A 25810-nucleotide genomic window follows, 5' to 3' on the forward strand; every position below is an offset into this window, starting at 1 on the left:
GAAAAAGAAGAAGCTGAGAAAAAGAGAGATAAAAAATCAAGGAGTATGAGGGGAAAATTAGAGAATTAAGTGATGCACTAATGAGAGATAATCTACGCAAAATTGGTATTCCAGAGGAGGAAGAGAGAGGGAAAGGTGCTGAAGGTGTACTTGAAGAAATAATAGCTGAGAACTTCCCTGATCTGGGGAAGGAAAAAGGCATTGAAATCCAAGAGGCACAGAGAACTCCCTTCAGATGTAACTTGAATCGATCTTCTGCACGACATACCGTAGTGAAACTGGCAAAATACAAGGATAAAGAGAAAATTCTGAAAGCAGCTAGGGATAAACGTGCTCTAACATATAAAGGGAGACCGATAAGACTCGTGACGGATCTCTCTACTGAAGGAATGGCAGGAAATCTTCAATGTGTTGAACAGAAAAAAATATGCAGCCGAGAATCCTTTATCCAGCAAAGGATTTTAGAATAGAAGGAGAGATAAAGGTCTTCCCAAACAAACAAAAACTGAAGGAATTCATCACCACTAAACCAGCCCTACAAGAGATCCTAAGGGGGATTCTGTGAGGCAAAGTACCAGAGACATCGCTACAAGCACGAAACCTACAGACATCACAATGACTCTGAACCCATATCTTTCTATAATAACACTGAATGTAAATGGACTAAATGCACCAACCAAAAGACATAAGGTATCAGAATGGATAAAAAAAACAAGATCCATCTATTTGCTGTCTACAAGAGACTCATTTTAGACCTGAGGACACCTTCAGATTGAAAATGAGGGGATGGAGAACTATTTATCATGCTACTGGAAGTCAAAAGAGAGCTGGAGTAGCCATACTTATATCAGACAAACTAGACTTTAAATTAAAGGCTGTAACAAGAGATAAAGAAGGGCATTATATAATAATTACAGGGTCTATCCATCAAGAAGAACTAAATAAATGTCTATGTGCCGAATACGGGAGTCCCCAAATATATAAAACAATTACTCACAAACGTAAGCAACCTTATTGACAAGAATGTGGTAATTGCAGGGAACTTTAATACCCCACTTACAACAATGGAAAGATCATCTAGACACATGGTCAATAAAGAAACAAGGGCCCTGAATGATACATTGGATCAGATGGACTTGACAGATATATTTAGAACTCTGCATCCCAAAGCAACAGAATATACTTTCTTCTCGAGTGCACATGGAACATTCTCCAAGATAGATCACATACTGGGTCACAAAACAGCCCTTCATAAGTATACAAGAATTGGGATCATACCAAGCATACTTTTGGACCACAATGCTATGAAGCTTGAAATCAACCACAGGAAAAAGTCTGGAAAACCTCCAAAAGCATGGAGGTTAAAAAACACCCTACTAAAGAATGAGTGGGTCAACCAGGCAATTAGAGAAGAAATTTAAAAATATATGGAAACAAACGAAAATGAAAATACAACAATCCAAACGCTTTGGGATGCAGCAAAGGCAGTCCTGAGAGGAAAATACATTGCAATCCAGGCCTATCGCCAGAAACAAGAAAAATCCCAAATACAAAATCTAACAGCACACCTAAAGGAAATAGAAGCAGAGCAGCAAAGGCAGCCTAAACCCAGCAGAAGAAGAGAAATAATAAAGATCAGAGCAGAAATAAACAATATAGAATCTAAAAAAAAAAACTGTAGAGCAGAGCAATGAAACCAAGAGTTGGTTTTTTGAAAAAATAAACAAAATGGATAAACCTCTAGCCAGGCTTCTCAAAAAGAAAAGGGAGATGATCCAAATAGATAAAATCATGAATGAAAATGGAATTATTACAAGCAATCCCTCAGAAATACAAGCAATGATCAGGGAATACTATGAAAAATTATATGCCAACAAACTGGACAACCTGGAAGAAATGGACAAATTCCCAAACACCCACACACTTCCAAAACTTAAACAGGAGGAAATAGAAAGCTTGAACAGACCCATAACCAGCAAAGAAATTGAACCAGTTATCAAAAATCTCCCAACAAATAAGAGTCCAGGACCAGATGGCTTCCCTGGGGAATTCTACCGGACATTTAAAGCTGAGATAATACCTATCCTTCTCAAGCTATTCCAAAAAATAGAAAGGGAAGGAAAACTTCCAGACTCATTCTATGAAGCCAGTATTACTTTGATTCCTAAACCAGACAGAGACCCACTAAAAAAAGAGAACTATAGGCCAATATCCCTGATGAATATGGATGCAAAAATTCTCAACAATATACTAGCAAATCGAATTCAACAGCATATAAAAAGAATTATTCACGATGATCAAGTGGGATTCATTCCTGGGCTGCAGGGCTGGTTCAACATCCACAAATCAATCAACGTGATACATCACATTAATAAAAGAAAAGAAAAGAACCATATGATCCTGTCAATCGATGCAGAAAAAGCATTTGACAAAATTCAGCATCCTTTCTTAATAAAAACCCTTGAGAATGGCGGGATAGAAGGAACATACTTAAACATCATAAAAGCCATTTATGAAAAGCCCACAGCTAATATCATCCTCAATGGGGAAAAACTGAGAGCTTTTACCCTGAGATCAGGAACACGACGGGGATATCCACTCTCACCGCTGTTGTTTAACATAGTGTTGGAAGTGCTAACATCAGCAATCAGACAACAAAAGGAAATCAAAGACATCAAAATTGGCAAATATGAAGTCAAGCTTTCACTTTTTGCAGATAACATCATATTATACATGGAAAACCTGACAGACTCCACCAAAAGTCTGCTAGAACTGATACATGAATTCTGCAAAGTCGCAGGATACAAAATCAATGTACAGAAATCAGCTGCATTCTTAGATACTAATAATGAAGCAACAGAAAGACAAATAAAGAAACTGATCCCATTCACAATTGCACCAAGAAGCATAAAATACCTAGGAATAAATCTAACCAAAGATGTAAAAGATCTGTATGCTGAAAACTATAGAAAGCTTATGAAGGAAACTGAAGAAGATATAAAGAAATGGAAAAACATTTCGTGCTCATGGGTTGGAAGAATAAATATTGTTAAAATGTCAATACTACCCAAAGCTGTCTACACATTCAATGCAATCCCTATCAAAATTGCACCAGCATTCTTCTTGAAGATAGAACAAGCAATCCTAAAATTCATATGGAACCACAAAAGGCCCCAAATAGCCAAAGTAATTTTGAAGAAGACCAAAGCAGGAGGCATCACAATCCCAGACTTTAGCCTCTACTACAAAGCTGTAATTATCAAGACAGCATGCTATTGGCACAAAAACAGACACATAGACCAATGGAATAGAATAGAAACCCCAGAACTAGACCCACAAAAGTATGGCCAACTAATCTTTGACAAAGCAGGAAAGAATATCCAATGGAAAGAAGTCTCTTTAAAAAATGGTGCTGGGAGAACTGGACAGCAATATGCAGAAGAATGAAACTAGACCACTTTCTTACACCATTCACAAAAATAAACTCAAAATGGATAAAGGACCTGAATGTGAGACAGGAAACCATCAAAACCTTAGAGGAGAAAGCAGGAAAAGACCTCTCTGACCTCAGCCGCGGCAATTTCTTACTTGACACATCTCCAAAGGCAAGGGAATTAAAAAGCAAAAATGAACTATTGGGACCTCATGAAGATAAAAAGCTTCTGCGCAGCAAAGGAAGCAATCAACAAAACTGAAAGGCAACCAACGGAATGGGAAAAGATATTTGCAAATGACATATTGGACAAAGGGCTAGTATCCAAAATCTATAAAGAGCTCACCAAACTCCACACCCGAAAAACAAATAATCCAGTGAAGAAATGGGCAGAAAACATGAATAGACACTTCTCTAAAGAAGACATCCAGATGGCCAACCGGCACATGAAAAGATGCTCAACGTCGCTCCTCATCAGGGAAATACAAATCAAAACGACACTCAGATATCACCTCACGCCAGTCAGAGTGGCCAAAATGAGCAGATCAGGAGACTATAGATGCTGGAGAGGATGTGGAGAAATGGGAACCCTCTTGCACTGTTGGTGGGAATGCAAACTGGTCAGCCACTCTGGAAAACAGTGTGGAGGTTCCTCAAAAAATTAAAAATAGATCTACCCTATGACCCAGCAATAGCACTGCTAGGAATTTACCCAAGGGATACAGGAGTACTGATGCATAGGGGCACTTGTACCCCAATGTTTATCACTCTCAACAATAGCCAAATTCTGGAAAGAGCCTAAATGTCCATCAACTGATGAATGGATAAAGAAATTGTGGTTTATATACACAATGGAGTACTACGTGGCAATGAGAAAGAATGAAATATGGCCCTTTGTAGCAACGTGGATGGAACTGGAGGGTGTGATGCTAAGTGAAATAAGCCATACAGAGACAGACAGATAGCATATGTTTTCACTCTTATGCGGATCCTGAGAAACTTAACAGAAACCCATGGGGGAGGGGAAGGAAAAAAAAAATGAGGTTAGAGTGGGAGAGAGCCAAAGCATGAGAGACTCTTAAAAACTGAAAACAAACTGAGGGTTGATGGGGGGGGGGGGGTGGGAGGGAGGGAAGTGTAGGTAATGGGCATTGAAGAGGGCATCTTTTGGGATGAGCACTGGGTGTTGTATGGAAACCAATTTGACAATAAATTTCATATATTAAAAAAAATGGTTAACTAAGTTTTAATATAATGGAGGTAACTTTGATTAGTTAGATGCACAGTTGATTTCCAAGAATGGACAAGACACTTTATTGTTTTGTTTATTTTTCTTTTCTCTTTTTCAAAGTTTATTTATTTTGAGAGAGAGATCATGTGTGTGTGCACACATGAGTGGGGGAGGGGCAGAGAGAGAGGGAAAGAGAGCATTCCAAGCAGGCTCCAAGCTGCCAGCACAGAGCCTGATGTGGGGCTCAATCTCACGACCCACTGTGAGATCATGAACTGAGCCGAAATCAAGAGTTGGATGCTTAACTGACTTAGCTACCCAGGAATCCCAATTTGTATATTTTTCTTAAGCAGAGGATGGCATAGAAGAGGTGAAAGAGAACTAAATGGGAGACTATAGATTTGGATCTAGGTCTGGCTCTGCCCTCACTAACAGTGTGAAATGTAGTTGGTCACTTCTATTTGGGCTTCAGTTTTCTTGTCCTCACAATAAGGAAATTGGACCAGGTGCTGTCTTGTCACTCCAATGCTAATTCAATTACTAAGTTCCAGTACAATGGTTGGTATCATGGAATCATGGTATCATGGAAAGTTGGTATCATGGAATCTAACTCTTGAGTTAGATTACTTCACTTTCACTTAATCTTTCTGTGTCTGTGTCTCAGTTTTTCCCTTTGTGAACATGGGATAATACTTCCTATATTGGATGATTGATTAAATTATATAAATCCTGTGAATCACTTGAACAATGCCTGGCATATCATGAATTTCCTAAAATCATTGATTATTTTTTATTACTTCTATGCAGCTGTAGTTATGTCCAAATATGTATATTCATAGGACTGAAAATTCCAATCCTTTGAGATGAACTCTATATTTATAAATATTTTACAATAAAATATTTTTACAATATAAAATGGTTCTCAGTTTTAACAAATATTTGCAACCACATGATATAAATCAACCACTGATCTGATCACTTCTTCCATGTTTAAAGGGGCCACAGTCTTGACAGTCTCATCAAAGTGGCTCCTGAAACAAACAGAACTAACCAAAGGTGAGGTTCATGGAACTCTTCTATACCTCTGTGTTTTTCTGTTTAAAAAAATGTAATAAAACTCATTGTCCCACCATGGAGACAGCCAGTGATGGGACCAAAAATCAACAGCTGTGTTAGAAACCTGGTGTTCAGGTCCTTGCTCAGGGCTCCCAGGCCTTGAGCTTTAATGGAGGATAGAGAATTTCTTATAATGTCTCTTATCAGTATGCGATTGTGCTTGGGATTTCAACATAATTCTATTTCAGTATAATAGTTCCACATAATACGTTGCAATCATTTACATGAAAGGGCCTGTGTGTGATTAAATTAGTTTATGAGTTAATTGGAAAGATTAATTAAATGATACAAACATTTCTGGCCTTTTTTTCTCTTCAGGGTATATAGCATATTGTACAATAATAAGGTATACCACATTAACCTTCTTGTTTAAGCTTTTGGTGTTAATGTTGGTATGAAAGCCCATTGTTATAATAATGTGTCTTTAGAGCTATGATTATTCATTTGAGTGTTTAGAATAAAAGCAATTTATGTAATCTGAAGTCTTGCTTGTTCTGATTTAGCACTACATGAAGTGCAATTCTGAAGTGATTGAATTAATATCTTAGAGTAGCCTCAATGTTACAGATTCACGTTATATATATTACCTGCATACCTTAAATCAGGAAGTAACTCTGTTTTTTAAAAGTCCTAGGTTATGTTGTTTTGCTTGCTTGCTTTTGTTTTTGTTGTTTTTGGAGGGGATGGAAATGGGGAACACATGGAAATGATAAATCTTATATGTTTATATTTTTCTTTTGTTTGTTACAACCTCCCAAAATATCCTAAATGCTAATTCTGCTACAAAATATAATGTGGAAAGTCAAAAGCTCAAGAGTAATTTAAATTTGGGGTTGTCTTGAAAGAAACAAGAATAAAACTAAATTAAATTCTCATATGTACATAATTGTGTAAGAAATGAATTCATAGCCACCTGCTTTTACATAGGGCTAAAAAGAATTCAAGTAATGATGAAGTTTTAAATTGGCAACAATTATTTAATTTAATATTCAAGTTGAAAAAAAGTACACGTTATTATTGATTTTAGTTGATTTTACCACCTATTGCAACTTGCAACATTTTTTTAGGATCCAAACTCATTCCCTCAGCATACACAAGGTAGGTTTTACCAAGAATATTGAGACTTTTGAGCAAGTCTCCAATTTCTGCCAAAAAATAAGATTAATCATTTGGCTAAAGGCATTCTGAAAGAGGACATGAAAAAAAATGAGAACAAATTGATTTATTGATATGTAGTGGTGTTGGATAGGCTCTTCTTTTTTCATTGTCTCAATTTACTTTATTATAGTATTGAAGCAAATTCTTTATAATTACCATTTGAGAAATTAGTTTTGACACAATAATAGCATAACTAGATCATTACTGTAAATTCATAGTAAATTAATTGTAAATTCATAAAGCCGGATAAAACAAAGAATATTGGCTTTCTACTCTTTCACAAACCCAAAGATTGATCTTTAAATGACTCGAGAAAGTTGGTGGCATAACATTCCTATACTATTCTTATTCTTATACTAGAATATTTTTGGATGACATTGAATATATTTCTGTCTTCTTGGGGAGTTAAGACTCATCGTATATGGGGTCAAAAGTCAAGAAATGCATACCAGAATAAGTCCAAGCTCCCTCTCAGGATTACTGCGATGATGTTGGTGAAGAACATGGTGGAGATGTAAGCAGTTACTGTGGACAGAGAGAAAGGATGATAGTGGGAAGGAGCGTGAGGTTTGGGGTCCAGTTGCTATGGTTTCAAACCTGGTTCATTCTTAATCACTTCTTCCTACCTGCCCCCAAAGAATGCCCTACCTTCCAGGAAGCTCGGTTTCTTTATTTGTAAAGGGAAGATGGTGATATCTACCTCAGTGGGTTGTTTTGAGGATTTTAAAAACTTTGGGAAGTAGAAACTCAGTAAACTTGTTACTTTTATCTAGGATCCCATTGTATGATTTACATGTGTCAAAAGAAAAAATGTCAGTCATAAAATTTGCTGGTTTCCAGCTGAATTTGACCTTTTATTTTATTTTGTTTTAGCAGTAAAGCAAGTCTTGATGAACTTATTAATGTAGGCCCCAAAGCTGTCAAAAACATGGCCGGGTAAGAGAAAGATGTTAATTTGTTTTGTTTTGTTTTGTTTTGTTTTTCCTCTTAAAACACAATACAAATGTAAATAATTTGTAGTCATTCTGTGGGCAAACTGAATATACGTCTTGAAAAACCATCATGATTTTGATATATTCCTGGAAATAAATATCTATTTGTTCCTAGCAAGAAAGAGAGGTAGCTGAAGAAAATAATATGCTGGTGTCTTTACTTCTTTCCTCCTCAAGTGAAGCAGTTGAAGAGACCGATTGTGAGAACATAGCTGGTCTATGTGCTAATTTGTTGTTTTTTCCTTTATGATATTGATGTTAACACCTTTGTCTCTTTAACTGATGACAATTTGTTAATAATAGTTAATTCCTAAAAACACCTAGAACACTTTATTAGATGTAGTAGCAGCATTACCTTTACTTCATTTCATAGAGCATTTTCTGGTAGTCGGTGGAAATTTTATGAGGTTTATTGCTTCTTAGATAGTTTGATGCTCCCAGCAAAGTTGTGGACATAAAATTTGGTATTTCTTTAGGCAGTGTCTGTAAGATAATAAAACTCACTTTTTGTTTCTGGGTATATGAAGATTTTTAAACTGTTGCACACTATATACATATATTGATTTCCCTTTTTGAGTTTAGTTGGTACATATAAAAACTGCAAAATTTTAGAGATCAAGGAAGGAATCCCAGAGAACTCCCAGTCCTGTTAGTCTGAACAATTTTGAAAACCCCTGTTTCAGTCAAACCTATTCAATTTCCAGAAGAGGAAACAGACAAAGGTTAAGTGATCTGACCAGGGTCACGGAGAAAACTAGTGCAAGACTGATAGTTTTGTGATCTGTTAGGGAATGAATAATTATGAGGAACCTATTGGGTTTGAAGCTTACAACTAGGTATCATTAGTTGCACATTAGGTATAATTATAGGCCATGGATGCCAAAAAGAGAATTCAGTAGACATACTCAGTCTTATTAACAGCAGGCAATTATCATAGATTAAAGCTAATTATGTACTGGAGGGCACAGAGATGTTACTCCAAGAGAAGAATAGGTTGTCAATTTAATATATTACATTTTGGAACACTCATGTACTGCTTGCTGAATATAGAATGCATTGTCAGTACATTGCATTTAAAAGGGAAAAGAAGCACTGAATAGCTAATTTAATAAACATGACAGGCAGTCAAGCCCATATCCATAGTTTCCTAGGAGTAGAAGACGTTGGAGATGGGCAGAGTCGTAGAGCTGTTCCAGTCTCCTCATTTTACAGATGAGAATACTGAGGCTAGGAGCAAAAATCTCATAGTCTCCGTGAGTTTTTCTGACTCCCAGCCCAACTCCTGGGGGCTCCCAGCACACCAACTTTGATCTTAAAAGAAATGAAAGTTAATTAAACACCTCCAGAAATAGTGGAGGTTTATAAAGCTAGGATTGTTGCTCTTGCCATGGGACAGCCAGAAGGTGTCCTTTACTGCTCTACAGGGTCACTTGAAATATTATTTCATAGGTGACAATGGCACAAATGTGCAAATGGCTGCAAAACACTTTGCAGCTCTTAAACTACACGGAGTCAGTGATAGATAAATATTCTAACATATCCCTTTACCATATCCTTAAAGCAAAACAAATGAAAGCAGAAACTTGTTACAGAAAGAATGTTACATTTTTCCCGGATTAAGTTTAGATATAAGATTTCTGCATTTTCAGGGACCCAAGGCCTGAAAAAGGGGTCTATATATTTGTTATTTTCAAGTCATTGAGATAAATTGCGTGATGCTATCAATCAAGGCAATTCAGAACTGATACTGAGATCCTCGTTTTGTTAAAACACTGTTGTCTTTTCAGTAGTGGTAGGACATAGCATACAATTATATATTTTCTAAGCCAGGATTTCTCAAACTATGGGTCAAAACCCACCAACGGGTCTTGTAATTAATACAGCAAGTAGCAATCAGCACTTTCCCTCAATTAAATAAAATTAATTAAATAGAGTGGAAAACATGAGAGTTATTATGTAGTAAGGGTATTATTTAATGAAATTTGTGTTTGCTCATGTGTGTGTGTGTGAGTGTGCATATCTCTATCTGAAGAGAATATTGAGTTGTGATGTAAACCTTATTTCTTTTTTTTAAGTTTATTTATTTATTTTGAGAGAGAGAGCACAAATGCCTGCAAGTGTGAGTGGGTAAGGGGCAGAGAGAGTAGGAGAGAGAGACTCTCAAGCAGACTCTGTGCTAATAGCAGGGGCTCAATCTCACGAACCTTGAGATCATGACCTGAGCCAAAATCAAGAGTTGGATGCTTAACTGACTGAGTCACCCAGGCGCCCCTAAAATGTATTTCTTAATGCGCTTTATGAAACAGTAATTTGAATATCACTTTTCCAGGTTGTTGCATAAATGACATTTTCTCTGCTCATCAGAAGAGTGAAAATGGAAGTTCCCATGGTTGTGTGTGCAGTTTAATCATGTTGGCACATGAATGTTATATGTAGTTACACTAAAAAATATTGTGGCCTTTGAACACATTATCTTCTCTACAAAGTCTTATTCTTTGTATTTTTTATTCTAATATATGAAATTAACCTCACTTTGTTTTATTTTAAAAAATTTTTAATTCCTGTACAGTTAACATACCGTGTTACAATAGTTTAAGGTGTAAAATAATCTCACTTTAGAGATCATTGTCTTTTAGGCACAGTTGAGCTTTATACTAAATCTTGCAATCAGTTTATACAAGGAAATTATATTTTAGATAGCTCTTATAGAATAATCCTTCCTTTAATAGTATTTGTAGAAACCAATTGGTTATCTTTAATTGCGAACACTATTCCTGAAGATAATTCAAAACAGTGAAAATTCAGTTAGCAGCTTTCTGTCTACCATGGAAATCTGAGAACAATGATGGAAGCCAGGGGCTGGGAAGCACATTCAATGGAAGTATTAGGTTTGGGGGAGGGAAATGCAGTTCTTTTTCTCAGAACTTTTCAGTGATGAAGTTCTAAATGGCTCCCCTTCAGCTCTCAACATTGTTTTAATATTTTTGACAAGTAAAATGTCTCTTATTTTTATATAAGGAGAAAGGACTGTTTGGAGGGAAGGGTAGACAGGCAAGTTGCTGTCCAAGATGGTACTGAAAGCAGGCATTCTCAGTCCTGTGATTTCTATTTTTTTTTAATGTTTATTTATTTTTGAGAGAGAGAGAGAACACACGTGCTCATGAGTGGGGGAGGGGCAGACAGAGAGGGGGACAGAGAATCTCAAGCAGGCTGTGTCCACTGTCAGCGCTGAGCCTGACATGGAGTTCGAACCCGCAGACTGTGAAATCATGACCCGAGCTGAAATGAAAAGTTGGACGCTTAACTGACTGTCATCCAGGCACCCCAGTCCTATGATTTCTTGCCATTACAGGATGACACATTTCTCTGAATAAATATTAAAAAGGGGTTTACAGGAACAACTGAAAAATCACCACTTGCCAGCCCTTAAAACAAGGTATGACACGAAGGCAGTGAATGGCAGCAAACTATGTGGGAAGAAATACTGTTCTTGACTGAGGAAACAAACTGGTGTGGCTTCAGATAGGAAGCGGACAGTCTTCAGAGCATGTAACTAATTTGACCATGAACAGCTGAGTTCATTTCAGCTTTTTAGTTATTGTAAAGGAAAGAAATGTCATGGTTTTGAAGGATTGCTAGAACGCTCCTTGCCAAGTCTTATGCTAAGTATAATCCCAATTTTAGAGCTTATTTTAAAAAATATCTTCAGTTGGTGAATATGATTTAAAAACTAACAAGGACAAGGGCATTAAAATCAGCTTGTATCTTCATAACGTTAAAACACTGCAGAGTGGAAAGTTGTTAATCCCAGATGTTTGCTGTATGAAGTATGTAAAGTCAGAGCAACTTCTCTTCAAATCCAGCATAGACTGTCCCCCCAAATTAGCTAGAAAACTTATTTCAAGGCTGTTCTATGCCAAACCAGTATGTCTCATGCTAAATGATAAGACGGCTAATCCTTTCTTCTAATTCCAACCAACTTGAACCCGCGTTACCTCTAACCCAAGCTGCTTTAATTTTTTTTTTTTTCACTTAAAGAAATCGAGATCTTGATAAGCTCATCAGAGTGAGTCCTGAAACTCTCACCAACAACCGAAGGTAATAGAACTATATTAATTTTTGTGCTTTGGGCAGGAAGAATATTTTGGTTTATTATTATGTCAAGCAGATTTATAACCTTAATGCTCCTGCCAAAAGAACTTTACCATTAACCTTCTCTCCTTTTATTTTTCTATTTAAAGAAACCAGGATCTGGATAACCTCATCAAAGTGAGTCCTGCAGTGATCAGAAGCAGTCAGAGGTAATCAAATAAAATAGTCATTTCATGTTTTCATCTGTCTGTTGCCCCTGGGTGCAGTGGATTTATAATGTGGCTTTATTGACCCAGCACAGCCAAAACCTATCACTAATCTGAATTTATTTTTTTTTTTTTCTCTTTCGAACAGTGAAGGCTTGGACAGTCTCATTAAAGTGAAATCTTCAGGTCTCAAAAACACTGAGCGGTAAATGACTTTGCCTATCTTGAGGTGTTCTCAAGGTTCTAGTTAGGAATTGTGTTTCTTTCTCTCTCTCTTAAAGAAGCCTTTTATTGGGGTGCCTGGGTGGCTCAGTTGGTTAAGCATCTGACTTCAGCTCAGGCCATGATCTCACAGATGGTGAGTTCGAGCCCCATGTCAGGCTCTTTGCTGTCAGCTCAGAACCTGGACCCTGCTTCAGATTCTGTGTCTCCCTCTCTCTCAGCCCCTCCCCTGCTTGCTCTCTGTCTCTCTCTCTCTCTCTCTTAAAAATAAACATAAAATTTTTTTTTTAAAAAGAAGCCTTTTATTTTTCTTTAGTGTTCAAATGAAGACACAGTTCTAAGTCATGTGTCTCCTGTCAGCAAGGAAACATCTTGCACTCCTCTGGAATCACACTATTTGGGACTCGGTTCTGTACTTTTTATTTATTTACAGGAGTGCAACTTTGTTTGTTGTCTACAGCATGTTAGGACTGAAATGAAAACTGAATGCAATCAAATCAGAAGAAAACGTATTTCCAAGAAACTGAACCAAACTGGTGGCTTATATAGATGACTATAAAGCATCAGAAAGGATATTCAGGGTCCTCAAATTACAGATCCACAGTTTGTGTGGACTCACAGAATATTACAGCAGATTTTTAACCTTGAACTTTCATTTTGAGTTCTGCAAATATAGTATAATTTAGTATCTTTATGTGATGTCTACATCTTTCACCTAAAGGGGCTTATTAATAGACAATAAGGTAATAATAGATAATGCACCCAAGTGCCTAATATTAGAAATTCAAATTGTCCTGCTGACCTGAAATGTTATCATTATAAACATAAAGCTGGGAACCATAGTGTCAATATTCTAAGATGAGGAAAGCAAGTTAACATACGGAAACGTGCTTTGAACCCACTGGGGGAAAGAAGGCAGTGTAGTACATTCATGGCTCAACTCTTGCGTCTCCTAGTTTGTTGTCTATGTTACTATGTGATTTTGCTATTTCTGCTTATATGGTTTTATCACTGGGGTGATGGGGTCTTTGGAGGAGGGAGGCACTGGAAGAGCCACCGTCACTGAGAGAAGTAGCACTTACTGAGCCCCTTTCATGTGACTGGCAATTTACATACATTCAATCCTTACAATGAGAAACATATTCATGAGAAATATATTCATATAGCCTACTTCATAGAAGAGGGGAGTATAACTCAAAGACATTAAATGACCTTCTGAAGAAAGAAAACATATCCTGGGTCTAAACTCAAGTCCTTCTGATGCCACTGCCTAGAAGAAAAACAGACTCCCATCTTCTTGCCATCCTTTATACTCACCACAGTCCCTTCCCTTCTAAATCCCCCTTCCTGCAGCGAAAGAAGTACAATTACATATGCTTATTCGAGCAAATTATCACTTAAGTGACAGGGAAGAGAGAAAGTACTTACCTCATAGAGGTTTCCTACTAGCTGAAATAATAGCAGATTTTGGTGTCAACCCTGCCACTGATGATTGTATGGAAATATCTCTGTTAAGTAGAAGCATTTCTTCATAGTGGTTTTGGTTGGGATGGAATTTTCTTTTTATTAGTAATAGTATTAAGATTGTTAGGAGGTCCCCAACTGTGCTGGAAGTGATTAGGTTTAATAACCACGTACAGAATAACTAACAGTGGCTCCTGTAGCCAACCCCTCCCTCAGTGTCTGATTCCACAAAATGTACTTCTCTCTGTCTCTCTGTCTCTGTCTCTGTCTCTGTCTCTGACACACACACACACACACACACACACACACACACACACACACTTTTCCTCACTTTCTCACTTTTCTCACTTTTTCTCACTTCCTTCCCTCCTTCCCTCTGGCAAATGTGCTATGTTGACAGACCATGGTAACTTTCTGGTAAGAGTTTTATCTTTTGTTTATTAGAAGATACCAATTTTATAAAGAGGTAGTTTGTATTTCAGCAACTTCTAATAAAACATCTATAGAAAGAAGGCATTTTCCTTATATGGATGAGATTCCTATAAAAAGAAAATTTTAAAATATTGGCCATCATATGGCTTTCAGATGGAGGCTTGATCCATAAATCTAACCTAAGCAACGTCTGGCTCTTCTTTAGGAGTGACACCAGATTTAATGATAATCAGCCAGGTTATCAAGAATTAGAGCAGAACAGACAAACAGGAAAGCTGCTTACTTGAAAAAAGTGACTTCATTCAATTGGCGCAGCCACCTGTAACTATAATGTATCTACCCTGCCCACTTGATTTTAATGGGTAAAGAGAGGGGCATTTTAAAGCATCTCCCAGAGGGATAACAGCCACAGGCAATTTTACATCCAATTCAATGTGACATGGCCACTGATTATTTAATAGCAGAACAGCAGTGAATTAGAGTCCTTTTTATGTGACTTTGCTGACATTTCCAGCAGCTGTATATGTAATTCACACTTAGGGGTGGAATAAACTTTGGTCATCAATCAGAATATAAGCAGGTGTCCCTGAGCTCCTTCTAGGAACATAACAACATGAACAAATGCAAATGTGCACAGAATTTTCATTTATTCAGGGAGAACCTGCATGGCTTTTAGCAGTGACAGCCTCACGTTGTCATGAACCAACATAAAAAGGAGTCATTCAATTATCTGAGGCTATAAACTTCTGCTCCCAAATGAAGATTGAAAAGCAGCTGGTGCCATGGAGGCCTTTACAGTTAGAAAATACATCCTTCATCTGAAGTAGAAAAAAGATTCTGAACTATTTGTATTATTATACTTCCATAATTTTAAGGGCTTCCTACTTCCTAAGACATATACCTCCAAGTTTTAGTATTCCAACAAGAGAAGAGTTTCTTCCTATCTTCCTATTGCAGATTTCTCATATTTCTGCTCAAGGAAGAAAGCTGGGGGAAGGGGTGACCTTGACTCTTTCCAGTGCTTCATTCCCCATAATTGGCAGGCCACTCTGCATGCCTCTATCTCAGGAACTAAGATACCTTATCTTTTCCGATACTACCAGGACCAGAATACAATTCGGCCTCCTAATTGGTCCCTCTGCTACCAGTTTCGCCTTCTGTCCTTTAGTCCATTAGCCACACTGTAGAGTGATCTTCCTAAAGCACAGATCTGATCACGTCATTCTGATTAAATCCTCTTGTGGCTTCCCATTGCCGTTGGACAATGGCCATACTCCTTAACCTGGTTTCCGAAGCCTAGCTGATCCTGCCTTCACAGGCTTTCCCCACCCCTGCCCACCGTGATGCTCCCTCCACAGGCAAACCCCACCCATCTTTCATTCATATTGCATTGATAACTTCTACTTATTCTTTAGGTCTCAAATTAGGTGTCTCTCACTTAGCTCAGGGAGGCCCCCACCCCGGACCCACCACATCTGCATCAGATGCTTCTTTTAGATATTCTCAAGCTCTCTGACCTTCCTGTCCCAAGCTTTTGTCTCCTAGAGGGAATTATTATTTAATCACCTCTCCCCAACTATAAGATCTTTGAGGGTAAGGATTGGGTCTGTCTTGTTCACTTCTTTACTTACAATATAGGTAGAGCACAATGCCTGACACATTTTCGGTGCTTAACAAAAACTCTGTGAATTAAAGTCTAAAGTCTCAAACTAATCAAGGACCTTTGGTCGTCCATCTAGATAAAGCTTATTGCTTTTCAGCTCTAACATTCTGAGCCCCCACAAGTGAAACCAGATTGAAGGAATTTGATATCTTATGACTGGTCTGCTTGATGAAGCCATTGACTATCTCTTGCTCATGACATAACCTCAATAACCATGGTGATGACTTAAAGCCACTAAAATTCTTGAGTACATCTTACATTTAAAATACCTATATTTTCCAATTTCCTATGGACCTGTTAATTTCTTTAATATAAAATATTTAAGACTTTCTCATTGAAAAGACCTATAAAGATATATAAAACCAGGCCCATTTTGCCATGTCAACAGAGCTGAAGAATTATACCACTTATCTCTCTGTATTCTGTACTTCCTTTTGAAAGACAAATATTCCTTTTGAACTAAAGCTTAATGCCTAAGATTTAGTTCTTGGCATAGAAGAAGTGCCATAGTAAATTTTTTATATGGAGGCTCTTAATTTTGCAAATGTGTTTGATACTCTACAAAAGCAATTTAAGTAAACTGTAGAGAGAGAAACATATTGCAGCTTTTAATAAATACCTCCCACGCCCTCATGAGAGTGGTGAGTGAGCTGTTAACTTTCTCTCATGCAGAGCGTATCTTGAGAAAAGTTGTATAAAGGCAGACATAGTGATACCTATTTTTTTCTTCATCTGCTCTGTAGTGGGACAGTGGAAAATAGATATTACTATAACAAAGATAAATGCTTATATTCAAGATTTGTGCTGTGACTTTACATAACAGGTAACTCATTCCCCACCCCACCCCCAATTTTGAAAGCTAGATTTAAAAAAGCATTTTTAGGTGCAAAGGCTAACAAAATTTCTTTTTAGCCTTCCTCACTGTATCCACAGAGAACTGGCAATTTTTCTTGGAGCTAATTCAAATTGCTCATAAATGTATAGAGTTATAAAGTCTTCCTTCCACTGCAACTGTCATGGAAAGGGTTTGGAATCAAGCCTTTGCTCCACCCTGCTGCATGTAGCTGGGCTTCTATAAAAATCTACTTGTCACACTTTGACGCACAGCTTTTCATTTTCTACCACAGTGTAAAAACACGACGCAATAGATGTGTTGTTACTGAGAGTGGGAATTTATTTTTGTATCCTTCAACTTGGGAAGTTTATGGGCAATCTGAACTTCTTTTATTGGATCTTCCAATCTAGCTGATGACGTCAATCAGAGTGAACAACCAAAGCAAATACACATTTTGTGCTTCTCATACTCTGGAACTTTTCATTTTGCTTTGCATATTAGTATAGATTATTCAGAATAAAATACTATAATCCACTCTGTCAAATTTGATATGTGATGCTGTTTAATAAAAACAACAAAAATTCTATGAAACCACTAATGTGGTTTATTTGATGATTCACAATTATACCACTTTGGGCATACGCTTCTTTGAAGGCTTTTGCATAGGTTCCAATTTTGAGTTACCTACTTGTAGTTGTTGGATTTGTTAGATTCTGGCTTCCTTGTTTCTCAGGTCCAAGCCTATTCCTGCTCTCCCTCCTAGTAGCTGGGGTCTACAAAGGCTTGGGTCCTTGGGCGGGGATGGAGGATGTGCAAAGACCCAGCGTCCGCAGAAGCCAGGAACAGAAAGTGCCAGCAGAAGTGAGGATGTGCAGGATCAGGCTGAGAAACCGAGTGTAATCATGTTGTGAAGGCACAGGAGATCTCTGTTGGTTTTCTAGGGGTGCCATAACAAGTACCACAGACTTAGGGGCTTAAAATAGAGATGTATTTCGCACAGTTCTACAAGCTAGAAGTCCAAGAATAAGGTGACTTGTCTGCAGGGTTGGTTCCCTCTGATGATTGAGAGAGAAGAGTCTATTCCAGGTCTCTCTCCTTGGCTTGTAGAAGGCTGCCTTCATCCTGTATCTTCACATTGTCTTCCATCTGTGTGTGTCTTAGTCCAAATTTCCTCTTCTTGTAAAGATACCAGTCATATTGGATTAGGGCCTACCCCAATGACCTCATTTGAATGTGATTACCTCTGTGAAGACCCTATCTTTAAGTAAAGTCACATTCTGACATACTAGCATTAGGACTTCAGCATGTGAATTTGGTGGGGGAAACACAATTCCATCCCTAACAATGTCCCAGAACAAGGATACAAAGCCAGATCTAAGACCTGCATAAAAAAAGAAATATATGCAATTCAGGGGTGACTGACACCAATGGAGGCGAAATGTCCATCACTTCCTTTACTGATCTTTTCCTACAAGGTCATGGTGCACACTAAGTGTCTGGATGTGGGTGGAGCTGACTGCCTTAAAAGTTCGGGGTCTAATGTCTTCCCCTTGGGGACCCATTTAATATCTGTTCTCAGAGCTAGGTAAGGTAGTTAAAGGTCTCCCCTAGAGAAGTGGAAAAAGGGAATTTAAATTTAATCTCAGAAATCTTTTGGAGCAGTTTCTAAGTGCAAAGCCATGTAACCATGGCAGTGAGACTCTACTCTCAAGTTATAGTGAAAACAATCAGTGTCCATCAGTGGCCCTCAGTTCATCCTAGGTTAGCAGTAGGAGAATCATTTGCTGGGACAAAATTCTAATTCCCCCAAGATTCACATATCCTGGTGAAACTGGATATGTGACATCATGGTACTTCTCTTAATTTTATCTCATTATCCCCAAGTATTTAGTAAAGTATTATTTTAAAATTATCAAAGGAGGATTACTTAATGCCCAGATTATTAAAGTAGTACAGTGGCCCTTGAGGCCAAGAAGGTAGCTCTAATAATTAGCGAAGGGCCATCGGGGTTTAGCAAAAGTCTTCTGTCTCCCTTTCTAAATTTGAATGATGTGATCTGGGAAGTTTCCTTACATAGTTCATTGAGAGAGTCAGTTCTGAATTTTACATCATTCAGACTGCAGAATCAGTCTGATTCTGATCAGTCTGATTGCAATACTTCTGAGCTACTTCTGAAATCTTGTGCTTTTTACTTGTGTTACTTAGCATATTTTCCCTACTGTAACTCCCATTAAAAAATAATCTAACTAATTTCTACATTTTCAAAATTATGCAGCTAGTATTTTAAATGTGAAGTTTAAATGTAGCTATGGAATGCTACCCAATTTGCAGATTTATCAATTATTGGTGGTTTGGATGTTATATAAAAGGAGTATTAAATCTCAATACACTACAAGAAATTTTTGTAGTATTTTTCATCCTTATCAATATTAATTTTGTGAGTGAGAGTCCATACTCTGATTCCTTGTTTAAATCTACTATTCAAAATCATGAGCAGGGAGATTTATAAAAACTAGAGTTAATTCCAAAGATGAGAGAAATTAGAGCAGAAATACAAATGAAAAGGCAGTCCATCAAAATACTGAAATCAATAGTGCCTCCTGCTGTGTCACTGAACTTCTGTTAGCTGTCATTTATTTATGCTTATTCAGTTCACCCACAACGGAGGTCGCTGTGCCATGAATGTTACTTACATTAACTCATTCATTCTTACCACAACTTAATGAAATTAGATAGGGTTAGTCTAGTTTGCAAAAGGAAGATTAAGAAGGTTGATTAACTTGTCCACAGAAATAGAAGAGATGGCCTCATTGTTCTGGCTTCTAAACAATTGTCCTAATCAATTGGGTTCATGACAAAGGCTTTTCCAAACTCATGGGGGAAAAAATAATCAAGAACCACCAGTGATAGAGCCAATATATAAATAACTAATATTTGGAAAAAAAAAACATATCAGAGGACATTGTAGATCGTGAAAGCATATGAAAATCATTGCTGCAGCTCAAGATTCAAGAATCTAATTGTCCCATTTATCCTCCACATTATGTATTGTTTATTCAAATTTTGGGTTTCATGTTTCTGTGATCTACAAAGATGGAATGAAGTCTCTAATTAAATATCCAAGAATTGATATTGGATGGGCAGGTGGCTTGGCCTCAAATCTTGACTCTTTTACAAATTAGTTAATTGACCTTGGAAAATTCACTTAGCCTTCCTGAGCCCCAGATGCTGTCCTGCAGGGTTTTGTGAGATCTGAATGAGATAATCCATGTGAAAATACATAGTTAGTACTTAGTGACACAAAGTTAGTATTCATTAAATGTTAACTGAATGAGACTATAAATAATTGTTTATTTACAGACCAGATTTCTCAAATCTTCCAAAAGATTAGTTCTTTCTTTCTCACACATAATCTATGCTTTCATATTTGAGTTATAGATCAAATAGCTCAATGTCTGATTTCCAATGTTCTATATGATATATATATATTTATTTATACATATTTATATTATACATAATAATTATGTGGGTTTTTTTCACCTATAGCGACCAAGACCTGAAAAATTTAATTGAAGTAAATTCTAATGTCTCTGAAAATAAAAATGGAAGGTAAGACTTATTATAATTTACTTTTTTTTGTTATCAATTTCATATTAGCCTACACAAATTACATAACATTAGAAGATTTACTGAGGAGTTGAATTGTATTATGGTATTTAGATATAAATACGATTGAAATACAAAAATCAATATGCAGAGTAAATAATAGATAATATGGAAAAAAGTTAACAAAATTCAAATTCTGTTGGAATTTCTGACTAAGGGCCTTCTATTCAATTGCTTAGTGTAAAAGGCATCATGGAAATTCAAAGCTCTGCACTTGGCTGTGAAAATTTATTTTTACTTATTGTTGCTTGGTAGTTTTTCAGTGGTGCAGAAAGCACTCTGGGAATGTCTTCCTTGGATACCTAGTGCTAAAAGAATGCGCAAATTCATCACAGCTACAAAACAAGACCTAGTTTTGGAATTTCTTTACACTGCACAGTATAATGGCATTAAAACTGTTGTATTTTGTTTCTTATACAAGGAAAGTTGGGATAGAAGCTCTACTTCATTGTCGTTACAGACTGTTTAGGGAAGAATTAAATTGTTTTCCGTGTTTTGCAGTCTCCCCAGACGTATGGGGGACTCTAAAAACAATGGGTTCCTATTTTTTACCTTCATAAGGTACAGTTGTCTTTTCTATTAAAAATTTTGTTATGCAAAGAAATGATACTGTCAATGTTGTGTGTGGAGAGTGGAAAAGCAGAAAGAGATCTGGGTCCCCAAAATGTCTACAAAAGACTCTTGCATCTAATGTTAGTTTCTTTCTCTTCCATTAATTCCCTAAATCATCTTCTGACTTCTTTTCTTGTGATCACACAAAAGGTTTTGATAAAACTAGGGAGGGTAAGTTTTCAATAGAATCTGTTTATCTTAGAAAAACATCCATTATTTTGGAAGCAGGACTGGGCTTACAGTTAGCCAGTCTCACTCAAGTATTATCTGGAAATGATTAAGGTAAAAAGTTGCAAGTAAATGTTTATGTATGGTTAAGGAACTTCTCATTTTAATATAATTTGACACATGCTCCAATTTCAGAGTGACTTGCTTATGAAGGATTAATGAAGAAATGGAATATTACGGAAATTTAAGAGCAGGAATGGTAGCATGGGCGGACCTCATAGTGGCCTGATCTGGAAGGTTATTTCTTCTTGGTCAGAGGACATTCCGTAAGGAATCCTTGGACATTAACCCTAGTTCTTTGTTATTACTATAACTTAGCTACTTCCTGAATATTGGCCGCTTCCTATTTTTGTCTTGCTTTTCCTTCTGCGTATTGGCTTTCTTATTCTTTACCCTGTATCTATTTGATAACCAAGAATCTTTGCTGCTTTGCAGTTTCTACCTCCTCATACCTTGAGCTTACCTCGTGGTAAGCTTTTTCATGGCCTGTCTGGCCTTCTAAAGCAAGGTATTATGGATGTGGCCATCTACACTGAAGATGGTGTATAGATGGAAAACACCATGGTTGACAATAAGATACACATATTCTCCTTTCCCTTCCTGCAGTTTTGTCTGTGTCTCCTGCCTGACATAATCCAACTGTGACATACATTCACAAATGTACCCACTCTCTCCCAGTGAGACAGGAATCATCACATTCAGTTACTATATCAAGAAGCCTTAACTACCACCACTACAAAACCATTTCTTGATCCCTGACTTCTGTTTCCAGGTAGTGTTCATTCTCCTTCAGTTCGATCACAATCCTGAATATGTACAATGTTTCATGGTCTGCTCTCTAGAAATGAAATGGAAAATGTAAGCACCGCCCTGGCACTGACACAAGAACTGTAATAAAAATTTTCCCCTGGAACAGAATGGCAAAAAGAAATCTCTGGGCCCAATTTTTGTGCCCATGTATTATGGCTACAAAAAAGGACTTTCAAAATGGGTAAATGGGTAAATATTTAATAGGAAGAAAATTAAGCAAATTCACAGAGAGTAAGAGACTTGACTAAGTGTAGAAGTTTAGTAATTAGAGGGCTGGGGTGAACCTGATTGTTATGGCATCACGTCCTCTCTTTATTTTTTATAGTAGACTACTTTCTAAAACTATGTTTAAAATGTATAGTTTTTTACAAGAGCTCAAGACCTTGACATTTTATAGAAGTAAACTCCAACACATAGGATACAAAATAGTAAGCTCTTAATAAGATTTTATTCTTTATGCAAAAGAGATTTATAAAATTTGCAGTGGTATCGATGTTTATCAGTTGAAGTTGTTTTATGGTGTTCGAATCTCAGGTTGCTAATGTTAAGTTAGTAAGACAATGGAAATCTAAATAAGAGTCCTGGGCCAATCTGCTAAACTGAGACTTGATTCACTTTATGAATGTATTCACTTTGTATAGTAATTGGATGTCCAAGTAAATATATTTTTATAATTAGCATATTCATAGAGTGTACAACCATCACCACAATCAATTTTAGAACATATGTATCACCTCAAAAATCAACTCTGTACCCATGAACAGTCACACATCATTTTCCTCCCAACCCCTCATCCCTAGCCTGCTTTCTGTTTCGATGAATTGCCTATTCTGAACATTTCATATAAATGGAGTCATATAATATGTGGTCCTTTATGACTGGCTTCTTTCAAGATTCATCCATTTAATAGCATGTATCAGTACTTTATTTCTTTTTATTGCCAAATAGTATTTGTCCATTGTATAGCTAAACAGCATTTTGTTTATTCATTAATTGATGGACATTTGAATTGTCTTTGAATTTTGGATTGTATTTAACTATTGTAAACAATGCTGTATATATGTTTTTGTGCGGGATATGTTTTCATTTTCTTGGGTGTATACTTAGGAGTGGAATGGCTGGATTGTATAGTAACTCTATGTTTAACCATCTAAGGAACTGCCAAACTATTTTCAAATCAGCTGTACCATTTTATACTCTCACTAGCAATGTATGAAGGTTCCAGATAGGTGAATTTTCAAGCTGAATTTCCACCACAGGAAACATTTTCTCAAGAGTAATCCCATTTGAAATTCTGTAAGATCCAACACAGTGTTTGAATTTATATTTTGTAGAGTTGTTATTTAATTAATTAAGACACGAAACTATGACCATTAATTGGAAGTTATAATTCAACAATTTGTTTCAATGAATAATAACTTTTAATGATAAAACTGTTAATTAACAAACATTGTGAGTCATGAGTTCTCCTTTATGAGGATTATTCAAGGCATCTGAGAGCAATACTTGGGCAGGGTTCCTCAATTGTACTGGTTCCCAAACTTTAGTGTATGTCACAACCACCTGCTGATAGAGAGACCACATTTTGAGAACCAGTACTCTTCTGGGTAAGATGATGGGCTGCCCAGCCTCTTAGGTGGTGGTTCTCAACCTTAACTTGCATGTGAGACTCAGTGAAAAGGCTTAAAAGAATCCCAGTGCCCAAGCTGTAATCCAAGCTAATTAAATCAGAATATCTGGATGTGGGGCCCAGTAGCATTGTAAAAAGCACCACAGGTTATTTCACTGGTTGCCAAAGTATTTTTTAACTATTTCTATGGTTCTAAATAATTAAAAAAATATATTGTTACCACTTATTGGCATCAAGATAGAATTTCCTTTTTAACATCTATCACCATCTCTGGAAGAACAAAGAAAGACTTGGCAAGTATTACAGAGCCTAGGAGACTAAAGAGACATGATTATTATGTGGAAGATATATCCTGATTCTGATTCTGGAACTGAGAAAGGACATCAGTGGAAAAACTGATGAAATACAAATGAAGTATGTAGATTAGTAAATAGTATTGTACCACGTTGATTCTTTAGTTTTGACAAATATACCATGGTTATGTATGATATTAGTATTAGGAGAAGCTGGGTGAAGGGTAGACAGATTCTCCACCTGTCTTTGTAATTTTCCCATACACTTAAAATTATTCCAAAATAAAAGGTCTTTTTAAAAAAAATCTGTCATCTTCCAAACCTACTGGCATAGCAAAACCTGTCAAAAAGTTTATTGTTCCACATTTCAAATTTGCTTACTAGCATTTAGTTTTCATTCACAATTATAACAATTAAATCTTAGTGAAGCCATTATCATCATCTTATGATAAACACAGCTAGGAGATGCTACTTCTATTATTACTCTGTCTGGGCTTCCATAACAAAAGACCGCAGACCAGGTGGCTTACACAACAAAAATTTATTTTCTCACAATTCTGGAGGCTAGAAGTCCAAGATCACGACCACAGACCAGGTGGCTTAAACAACAAAAATTTATTTTCTCACAATTCTGGAGGCTAGAAGTCCAAGATCAAGATGTTGTCAGGTTTGGCTTCTCCTGAGACATTTCTCCTTGGCTTACAGATGGCCACTTTCACACTGTGGCCTCGCATGGCCTTTTCTCTGTGTATGAACAAACATACACAAATCTCTGGTGTCACTTTTTCTTATAAGGACACAAGTCCTGTGATATTAAAGCTTCACCCTTATGACCTCACTTAACCTTTTTTACCTTCTTATAGTCTCTGTCTCCAACTCACAATGAAGGTTAGAGTTTCAAAATGGGAATTTGGGGGGGAAACAATTCAGTCCATTATAGTACTGTATGCAGTTTATTCCCCTTTCTTCTTTGAAGATTTTGCTAACTAACTGGTGAGATTTGATTTTATATTGCTGGGGATGGTGCAAACACATTCCAAACTCACTGACAACCTTCATTCCTTGAAGCTATCTGTTAAAAATGGGTTTTTTATTGTATGTTAAATGATTTGAATATTTTTAAGCAATTCCTAGCTAGGTTTATTATTCCTGGAATGACATATTCTAATAATTACGTTAGAAAGTTTTCTAATGTTCATTCTACTTTCTCATTACTTAGTATAATTTTAATGTAGCTGTATGGTTTGTGAAACATCTGTCTTAAAAGTAGAAGATGATTGTATGCCAGAGATAATATGTGAACAATGTTTTCCTCTTCTTTAAGAGCTATCTGGAAATGGAAGGAAAGTATTTTTAAAAATGATAAGGCTTGATTAAGATCTAAACTGCCCTCTTGTTTTTCACATCTCTTCTATATTGGAGTTTACTAACCTGGAGGGATGAAAAGTGGCTAAAATTTTTGCTATTCCTGCATTAAAATTTTCCTCTGTTTCAGAGGAAAAAGAAAATATGCCTGCACTTGTTAAACGTTGTGACACTTTTTAATTAGCAGAAATCTAAGTCAGAGTTCTGTAATCTTCAAAATATTTTTTCCATTAAAAACAAGATGGAAACGAATTTCCAAAAGCAACCACTGGATAATTTTCATTAAATTGATAAACTCACAAGTTTATCATATTGTACATGAGATGCTTTCTACAGTGGCACTGCTGGTATTACAAGGTTAC

General features: G+C 36.7%; 1 protein-coding gene across 1 annotated transcript in view; it reads left to right on the forward strand.

The window, feature by feature from the left end:
- Positions 1-25810, forward strand: part of SCEL (sciellin) — a 95487-nt gene that overhangs the window by 56251 nt on the left and 13426 nt on the right. Inside the window, exons 21-26 of the mRNA XM_047082050.1 lie at positions 5661-5720; positions 7812-7874; positions 11969-12028; positions 12172-12231; positions 12377-12433; positions 20391-20453. Coding sequence (XP_046938006.1) covers positions 5661-5720; positions 7812-7874; positions 11969-12028; positions 12172-12231; positions 12377-12433; positions 20391-20453 — 363 coding nt within the window. The remainder of the gene's footprint in view (positions 1-5660; positions 5721-7811; positions 7875-11968; positions 12029-12171; positions 12232-12376; positions 12434-20390; positions 20454-25810) is intronic.

This window comes from Lynx rufus, unplaced genomic scaffold, assembly GCF_022079265.1.
Source record: "Lynx rufus isolate CCGP_SWC_20201006 ecotype Redwood Valley unplaced genomic scaffold, mLynRuf1.p SCAF_1, whole genome shotgun sequence".
Lineage (NCBI taxonomy): Eukaryota > Metazoa > Chordata > Mammalia > Carnivora > Felidae > Lynx > Lynx rufus.